This window comes from Sprattus sprattus, assembly GCF_963457725.1.
Source record: "Sprattus sprattus genome assembly, chromosome: 11".
Lineage (NCBI taxonomy): Eukaryota > Metazoa > Chordata > Actinopteri > Clupeiformes > Clupeidae > Sprattus > Sprattus sprattus.
This window is the reverse complement of record NC_137909.1, coordinates 4610561-4620455: the sequence shown is the minus strand read 5'-3', so window position 1 is coordinate 4620455 and position 9895 is coordinate 4610561. Positions and strand designations below refer to the sequence as shown.

Genomic DNA, 9895 nt, shown 5'->3' with positions numbered 1-9895 from the left:
CATACACTATCCACAAAAAAACCCAGAACCTTAAAATAGCTCTTAAAATGTTTTTATGTTTCAATGACTTCTGAATAAAAGGTATTTTAGAAACATTGAGATTTGCAAAGGAGGAGTAAGATGGGAGAGTGACGGGCTCAATCACATGGTGACCTAACAGACACACACTCTGCAGAGTCTAGTGCATCAGCACCACATAGAAACTAAGACACACACCTTAAATGGAATATGCATTTGCATCCTTCCTGTATCAGTGTTGTGTGTGCATACAAACGCCTTACCTGCACCACCTCCTCCCCCTGCAGAGCTTCGATTTGTTTAGGCCGCCTTTGCCGTTCGGTGTTGCCGTGGCCCAGCTTCCCATAATCCCCATCGCCCCAGCTGAACACCTCTCCGGTCTCCGTCAAGGCCAGTGAGTGACCGTCTGAGCCATAGGACGTCACCAGCTGTGTAACCACGTACCCTGAAGGAGATCACAAGAAAACATACCCCAAATTAGAATCACCTTTACGCAAAAGAACCGCAATATAAGAAGAAACAGAATAAGGATCCAACTAACAGTCATACAGACTAAACCTCGACAATTCAGTAAAATAACAATTGAATAATACTAAAACAACGGTTGGCTATTATGCTTTGGCAAAGCTGGTTCAAAAAGAGCAATGCCCAGCTATCCAGTTGTCTACTGTCAAATCTCATTAGTCAGCTGTGTTGGCAGAGTGTTTAAAGGGATCCTAACAGATGCCCTTCTGGAGGAGAACATTTCCAAAATTGCCCCACCCAACATGGTTTTATGGCTAATTGATAAACTGTGGGTCCGGGTTCCCCCACATCAGTGTAGGAACCCAATTGACATTGATTAGACCAATTTAGCCCAATTGGCAGCCTTCTATAATGTGTGCCTCACTGTCTAGTGAGGGGAGACACAGATTGAGCATGCTGGGAGAATGCTGCAGCAAGGTACCTGTTTGATTCGTGACCACAGATTTGTACTTGTCTACTTTTGGCTTTAGTTTTGTTCAGTTGGTAAATGTCTGTTTTGAGGTATAAATAAATGGCTGTTATTTAAGAACCTTTGCCGTGTGTGTCTCCCATCTGCCACCCCATTCCAACCAAGCATACATCTCACATCATGGGGTGGCCGACTCGGGCCATCTTTACAAGCTAAGCGTTTAGGCAGTTGGGATTTCGGAAAGTTCCACAGTTAGGTTACGTTAAGTAGGCTAGCTAGCCAGAAGGTTAATATTTGATCAGTTACACAAAAGTAAACAATGTAGTGACTTATTTGTGCAAAGAGCAAGTACATTTTGTATCTTTTACCACAAATGTTGCTATATTGAGTGACGTCAAACCTACTTCTCAGAGCTCTCAAAAATCTCCCACTTCCCTTCCCTAGAGCTTGACAAGCGTTCAGGTGTATTTTCCCACTCAGAACTTTCCCACTTCCCAGTTGCTTCTGAACGCACCATAAGACCAGGATATGACATCAGTGCCAGGAGAGAGGACAACATCCCCTCTCGACTGTCTCCAACAATTTCTTGAAAAAAGTCTATGATCTGTAAGACGAGGCCAAGGATCCATTACCTCAGTGCTGTCGAAAGAGCTGCTCTTCCATGTGACGTTCTAAAACAAATATACCTGACCTTCATTGGTCCAATCATTGAGTATGCCAGCCCATTTTGCTGTGGGCTGATACAAGTAATCTCTGAGGAGCTGGAGAGGGTCCAAAACCGACGCGGCAGGATTATTGGCATTCCGTCTCCTCTTCTTCATCTCTGAGTGAAGGCGTGAGGAGGAGGAACACTCTGTGCACCCACACTAACATACTCAAGGACAATTCATCCTCCCTGCATGGTTGGCTGCTTGCAGCCTCAACACTCACTTAAGTCACGGGGAATATGTAGTGTAGCCCACCAGCAGATCCAAAAGACATTAAGTCTCTTTTATCCCTTGTGCTCTTAAATGTGTTCTTCAATGACTGATTTATTTTAGGGTTTATGTACTTTATTTCATGTTTCTGATTATGATGGTGATTGCTGTATGACGCATTTCACTGTGAAAAAAAATTGATTTTGTGCGGCTGTACCCTGCCACGTTAAACTTTCTAAATGCATTTGAGTCTGATTGTTAGGCCTTTAACAAGAGAATGGAGCTGAGCCTCTGCTGATATGAGTGGACATGAGGAGCAAGACTCTGCTGTGCAGGGCTGGATCCTACCTTGCAAGGCTGATATTATGGTGGGGGTGTACAGGTCATCAGAGTTGCCCTGCCCAAGTCTTCCATAGCTGCCTTCGCCAATGGCCAGCACCGTGCCATTAGCCTGCACCAGGAACGTGCAGTTCTGCCCGCACACCACCTGCCAGACAGACACACACACACACACACACACACACACACACACAATTACATCCATCCATCCAACTTCATCAGGCTGCAGCTTAACAACAACATTGATTATTTGACTGTGCTGAGTAGTTTATTGACTCAGCTGTTGGCATTATGAACTGTGTACAGTAGGAGTATAGTGTACCTGCTGGGTCTGGCAAAGGGAGGGTGCCAGGGTTGGCACAGACAGATTGGTGCCAGCATCTGCCAACTGCCCATGGCGACCATTGCCCCACAGATATACCTCGCTTTTACCCCCCTGTTGCCAGTCCTGAAGAAGTACAAACAAACACAAATACGAGCGCACACACAGACACACACACAGACACACAGACACAGACACACAGACACACAGACACACAGACACACACACACACACACAATCAAACACAAGTGAGTATTCTTAGTGTTCACCTTTTAAACTAAAAATACAGGTGTTGACAATAAATAAAAAAAAAAAACATAAAAGATAGACAAACTAACGCACATCGCAGCATTTTTCAGTGCTACAGAAGTTTAATTTTTCAAATTTGTTCAGTACATTTTACAGAAACACCTCTTAGTCTTTCCTATTCCTGCAGGACTATCTAGCGCCTGCTTCCCCGAGATTAGAGCGCTCTGGAGCCGGTCTCTGAGGAGGCAGCGTGCAGGTCATTAATAAAAGTGAACAATGCCAACAATGGCCTTCTGAGTCATGGCACGAGGTTCCCAGAGCCTCAGCTGACAGTGATGCATGATGGGAGATGGAGTGATAGGGCCAGTCTGCGCTTACCTCTGGACGAGTTGTGGCCCACGACATGAGCTGCTCATCCATCATGAAGCTCCACTTGCCGTTGTCCTGCAATAAAGGGCAACATCTTTATTTAACACAGCTGTTCCAATTCAGACAGATGAATTCACAATTCACAACCCTTTATCTGGGTCTCGTCGTGGGGTCGGGGCACGGAAGTAGTTTCAGGTTGCCTTCATTTGGGTTCCATTGCTGATATGAAACTGGACCATCTCTATGAGCCATCAACCATGTAAAGCATTCGGATGAACTCACAAGGGCTTTGGAGACCTCCGTCAGCCCCGTCTGCTGGAACTCGGGAACATTGAAGGACTCTGGAAAACCGTTGCCACGGGCGAAGGCCTCGGCACTTTTGACAGTGGTGGAGTAGGTGGCGAGCCAGGTCCACTCCAGCGGGCAGCCGTCGGACTCGGTACCCGCGTGGTGGGGGGGCCGGGGCAGGCGGCACAGCAGCTGGTCCAACACCAGGCCCACCGTCAGTGAAGACAGGCTCTGCAGGAAGGGGCTGTGAACCAGCTGATCGCCAGCCATCACATGAGACTGAGGAGAACAGACAGAGCACACACACACACACACACACACACACACACACACACACACACACACACACACACACACACACACACACACACACACACACACACACACACACACACACACACACACACACAAAAACACACACACACAAGCACACAAACACACCCAAATTAGATGAATATGATTGATTACAGAGGCACTGCATGCACAACACATGGTCTGGAAATGAGCTTGTAAGGTGAAGATCTTCGAGCGGCTGGATTAAAAACAGCTTTCAGAGCATTTTGGCTTCTTTCCCAGAACACAAACAGAGCACGAGCAGGAAGGAAAGGCAAAAAAAAGGGGAAAAAAAAAAAACTTTGATAGCTTTTTAGGCCCTGTCTGAATGTATGTAGATTTGGCACTCACCCTCTCATAGTTGAACTGCTCCTGGAGGAGGATGGGCAGACGCTCCAGGAGAACGGCCATGCAGGGAGCGCGGTTCAGACCCAGAATGCCCTGGGCACGGAGAACGGAGCGACACGACGCCAGCACTTGGTTCTGGGAGATCCAGTCAGGCGTGCAGCGGATCAGCAGAACATCCTGAATGGTGGTAAAACAGCAGCTTGTTTTTAGAGACCCTTCATGATAAGACACCAAGACACACGGAAGGAGGATATCATGAGATTTGGATCATCACCTAAACTAAGCTCATATACCTTTGATCTCCCAGAGCAGGCTGTCACCCCAACATTAGGGATCCAGGTGGTACAGACCACAGAGCCCAGGCCAGTGACAACAGTCTGAAGGACTGAACCATCCTGAACAGAGGTAAGAACAATACATCAGAAAAAAGAAAAAAAAAGACTGTAGAGAATATCTTGCTAACTTCCAATGCAAATATAACAAAGGTAAGATTTCATAACAGAGAAAATGTAATGATTTCAGTGCAGGGGAGTCCAGCCACTGACCCTAAGGGACCAGATGTTGAGCAGACCACCTATGCCCCCTGACACTAGTGCCATGCCACTGGGACAGAAGGACAGCGTCTTCACGGCCGTGATGTGGCCACTCAGCCTAAACACACACTTGGCACTGCCACGCTGAAACACACAATGGTGAAATTTAGGTTTGTTTACTCACACATTATTTACACAAAGCACAATCCCTAGCCTTGGCTGGCTGTCTTATCTACATTCATAAGGGAATTTGGTTAAGTAAGCAGTTCTGGAGTTCTAGAATATGAGCCAAGTAGCTCTTTCCTTGTGCAATTGAATGAATATAGCTTCAAACAGGGTTGGAAAAGGGTGGGAAAGGGTGGAAAAAAAACATCTTATTTATGGCAAAATGAGCAAATGACCTTGACACTTCCGCTCTTCTCCTGGCTTGAGGACGAGCTGAGGAAACTGGGAAGTGATACGATGGCGCCACCCTGTGGCAGAGTCCACACATACAGGAGACCATTTTGGCATCCACTGTAGGAAAAGAAATGTAATAAATATAAACCTCACAATATCTGAGACAGGAAAACAACAGCGCTGCCTCAAATTTCTCGTCCTGCCAAACACCATGTTCTGTATACACACACACACACACACACACACACACACACACACAGACAACTACTAATCTCTTATTAATATCATAGTTGAAAAATAATTGAATTCCTTTTTTAAAGTCCTTTTAGCGGGCATGGAGAGTCAATGACTGGCTCAGACTGCCCGGTGAGTGCGGGCACACTTACACTGCCATCATGAGGCGTGGCTCCGGGCCCTTGCCGGCCAGTGGGCACCACTCGGCCGCATTGACGGAGCCAGTGTGGAAGAGGGAGTGCAGCGTGCTCCAGCCTCCGCCCACGCGGCCCCAGATCTTCACCATCTCGGAGCGGCCCACAGACAGCAGCAGGTGACCCGTGGGGTCCCACTTCAGCATGGTGATGCCCTCCTGGGTGGAGAAGGAAGCGGAGGGAGGAGAGATGAGAGAGGTGTGTGTGTGTGTGTGTGTGTGTGTGTGTGTGTGTGTGTGTGTGTGTGTGTGTGTGTGTGTGTGTGTGTGTGTGTGTGTGTGTGTGTGTGTGTGTGTGTGTATTTTGGTATGGGACTGGAGGGCAGTAAATGACTCAACAGTCAACAGTGTTTTTCACTCAGTGATGCTGTCCTGCAGGGGTGAAAGACATTAAGAGTCTGAAGTGTGTGTGTGTGTGTGTGTGTGTGTGTGTGTGTGTGTGTGTTTGCCTGTGTTCTGCATGTCAGTGTCCACTTCGCTCAAGGTGAGGTGAAAATGTGCCTCTGGCCACAAAAGGTGAGAAGAAAAAAAAAAAGGACAAGTTGTTCTGTTCTACTGGACGTGGGTGTATTTGCCCAGAGTAGAGGGGTGGGGTAAAGAAAGACACACTGAGTGAAAGAGAGAAAGCGAGCGAGTGAGTGTGAGAAAGAGGGTGTGTGTGTGTGTGTGTGTGTGTGTGAAGAGAGAGAGAGAGAGAGAGAGAGAGAGAGAGAGAGAGAGAGAGAGAGAGAGAGAGAGAGAGCGAGAGAGAGAGAGAGAGAGAGAGGGAGAGAGAAAAGAGCTCCACACTCACAGGGAAAGCTGTGAGCAGTACAGGCTGTTCCGTCTCATAACCCTGAGCTGTGGCCAGGAGGATTTTTCCATCAGGGTATCCGACAGCGAAAGGCTTATCTACACTGTGCCAGGCAATACACTGAGGACCTGCAGAAGAGACAGGGAGGCAAAAAAAGAGAGAGAACAAAAGAGAGAGAGAGAGAGAGAACAAGAGAGATAGAGAGCGAGAGAGGGAGCGAGATAGAGAACAAGAGAGAGAGAGAGAGAGAGAGAGAGAGAGATATAGAGAGAGAAAGAAAGAAAGGAAGAAAGAAATAAAGAGAGAGAGAGAGAGAGAGAGAGAGAGAGAGAGGGAGAGAGAGAGAGATCAGCATGTTCAGGTAACCACACATAATGAAAGTGAGTTCTGGGCCTCAGCCGCTGGTTCGTGTTTGTGTGTGTGTGTGTCTGCAGAACTCACTCTCCTTTCTCTGGCAGCGCGGCAGCTCGGTGCTCTCCACCTGCAGGCCGTCAGAGACATCCAGCCAGCAGAGGGAGCCGTCCAGCCGGCCTACCAGCAGAGACTCGGTGGCACTGCAGGGGCTGGCACCACCCTGGCTGGGGAACGGTGTGGAGGTCTGCACCCAGGTCAGAGCAGTCACCCAGGAGCTCTGGGCCTCCACCACACAAGCCTGGGCTCCTGAGAACACACACACAGACCACAGTCAAACAATAGAAGAATTCAAACATCATAGATGTCATCCTGAGAACACACACACAGACATAGACCACAGTCAAATGATAGAAAGACTTCAACCATCATTGATGCCATCCTGAAAACACAGACCACAGTCAAACGATAGAAAGAATTCAAGCATCATAGATGTCATTAGCCTGACGATGTCATACTCTCATTCTAGTCAGAATATGAGTCTGATCCTGACCCAGTGGGCTGTGATTATGGGGCGTTGTCTCTGCCAAATGTGAGTCACTGCCTGATGTGAGTCCGCATGCGTCACTTTGCGACACTTTTGTAGTACAACGAGCTAGTTAAGCAGTGCATTCATTACTAGTAAGTAACAGTAAAACAACATAGCCCCATATGTTGACGTTGAGCCTTATGCTGTTAACCGTTTACAACACAATTAAATATAACATTAAATGTACCGGTATTATGCGTTAAAACCAGCCCCATATGTTGACGTTGAGCCTTAGCTGTTCACCGTTTACAACACAATTAAATATACCAGTAAATATACCCACATTATGCGTGAAGACTAGCCCCATATGTCGATGTTAGGCCTTATGCTGTAAACCGTTGACAACATTATAAAACACTACGTTAAATAAACCTACATTATGCGTTATGAGAAGCCAGATACGTTGATATTGAACCATGTATGAGCATGCGCGTCTTGGATAGTTTGCTCCTGAGCCTTCTGCCGTAAACCGTTTGTGTTTGCGCATGCAGACTCACATCAGGCTGGGACTCACATTTGGCAGCGACAGGCGTGTTTCAATGAACCAGGAAAGAAAATGCCTCTTCGCTGAATTGGATACCTAGAACCAATTAGAGCAACGTAGTATGACCATCTGATACATTAAACTTTTACCTGATCCCATAGGATAAGAAGGACGGCAAAAACATCTTTTCAATCGACAAATGCCTTAATCGCGTTTCTTTGTTCCTCTTTCAAAATGAATGCGCCGTCAATATCTGTGAGATATGCTTGCTCCCGTTAAACTTACTAGCAGTGAGGCTAGCTAGCTACTATGTGTTTCAATGGATTTTTGGTCTAAGCTTTAGCAATAACCTTACAATAATGGTCTAGAGAGCTTTAGTTAAGACAAACAATACTCTGCAACATTCGTGTTGCACATACACAACTAACCGAGTCAATGTAGACATTTAAAAAGTCGTGTAGATAGCTTAATTCACATAAAATATGTCCCACTAACAGGCCGAGACGCCGCCATCTTTGTACTATTTCAAATCTACCGGTTAATTCAACTCAAGCGTTGGTTGATCATCTGTCCATCATCGTATAAAGCCCGCTCTGACAATTTCATTGGTCAGATCGTTTTGCTGAAAACTGATATTGTCTCCCAACTAGCTCAAAGCCAGACCAAATCTCCCAGAACAAACATTTTGTGGGCGGGGTTTGGGCTGGTATCCAGGCTAAGATGTAATTTCTTAGTGGAATACAACAACTAAGGGGGAAAAAAGAATATCTAATTAAAAACAAATTCATGTCAAATTTCTTTCTAAATCAAAATTTCTGAAACCAACTTGCTATGTCATCATAGAAAATCAACATGTAATACTACTGCAGTTACACCAGGCCTGAGAATACCCAAACATTAGCGATACCTATACATCAGTCTGTGTGAGTGGAGTGTATGGCTGTGGGACAGAAGGCAGAATGTGTGTAGGATTGAGACCCAGCAGTGCATCACAGTGACAGGGAGGCGTAGGCAGACCCACCGTTGACCGTCCATATGCTGATCTGTTTGCTCTGGAAGGCAGCCAACAGCGTCCCCCCTGCACTCCAGAACACAGGGGAGAGGAGGTGGGCTCCCAGGGACGAATCAGAGCTGTGTGCGTCCTCACTGGGTAAACACACACACACACACACACACACACACACACACACACACACCATACACCATACACCACACACACACTTTAAATTCCACAATAATTCCACTAACATGGCTAGTAGATCACATAGATCACATCTCACACAGTAGTCCAAGTAGGTTCCACTGAAATCTGAGTTTGCATTCTTACCCAGGGGTGCAGGTGTGTGTACACTGCAGCTCAGCGGAGTTCTGCGTCAAGTCCCAGACGCGCACCGTCCCGTCCTGACCACTGGTGGCTAGAAGGCTCTGGGCATTACTCCAACAGCAGCTCGTCACCTAACACAAACCAGACATTTCACATTTAACCTTTTTGGAATATCCACATCCCTGTATCATTCGAATTACTTCCACATCCCTCTATCATTACAATGACTTCCACATCCCTTTATCATTACAATGACTTCCACATCCCTGTATCATTACAATGATTACTTCCAAATCCCTGTGTCATTACAATTATCTCCACATCCCTCTATCATTACAATGACTTCCACATCCCTGTATCATTACAATGATTACTTCCAAATCCCTGTGTCATTACAATTATCTCCACATCCCTCTATCATTACAATGACTTCCACATCCCTCTATTATTACAATGACTTCCACATCCCTCTATTATTACAATGACTTCCACATCCCTCTATTATTCCAATGACTATTTCCACATCCCTGTATTATTACAATGACTTCCACATCCCTGTATCATTACAATGACTACTCAAGTGGCTGGTGAGTGAAGTGTGTACGCGTGTGTCCTGACCCTGTTCTGATGACCTTCCAGCTTGCGGAGCGGACACTTGCGCAGGTCCCCTGCCATGTCGCTGTAGGTTTGTGGGCGGATGGGGTTGTCCCTCTCGGAGGTGGCCAGGGCCTGGACTAGCTGCTGAGCGGCCCACTGCCGGTGCTTGCTGGTCAGCCGGGCGGAGAGGGCGCAGGCGGCCAGAGCGTTGGCCAGCTCCAGCGGACCCACTCGCATCCCCGCCGGAGCCGGAGAGACCGACGCCCCGGGGCTGGTCACAT

General features: G+C 47.0%; 1 protein-coding gene across 7 annotated transcripts in view; it reads right to left on the bottom strand.

Moving 5' to 3' along the window:
• Positions 1–9895, bottom strand: part of LOC308371943 (putative E3 ubiquitin-protein ligase HERC1) — a 75954-nt gene that overhangs the window by 9414 nt on the left and 56645 nt on the right. For all 7 annotated transcript variants that reach the window (XM_080846995.1, XM_080846996.1, XM_080846997.1 and 4 more), the window contains 15 exons: positions 9636–9895; positions 9021–9148; positions 8715–8839; positions 6711–6929; positions 6270–6397; positions 5436–5635; positions 5052–5166; positions 4663–4794; positions 4411–4512; positions 4121–4294; positions 3431–3715; positions 3158–3223; positions 2531–2656; positions 2218–2356; positions 282–463 (listed from right to left, as the gene is read on the bottom strand). In XM_080846995.1, coding sequence (XP_080703121.1) covers positions 282–463; positions 2218–2356; positions 2531–2656; positions 3158–3223; positions 3431–3715; positions 4121–4294; positions 4411–4512; positions 4663–4794; positions 5052–5166; positions 5436–5635; positions 6270–6397; positions 6711–6929; positions 8715–8839; positions 9021–9148; positions 9636–9895 — 2381 coding nt within the window. The remainder of the gene's footprint in view (positions 1–281; positions 464–2217; positions 2357–2530; positions 2657–3157; positions 3224–3430; positions 3716–4120; positions 4295–4410; positions 4513–4662; positions 4795–5051; positions 5167–5435; positions 5636–6269; positions 6398–6710; positions 6930–8714; positions 8840–9020; positions 9149–9635) is intronic.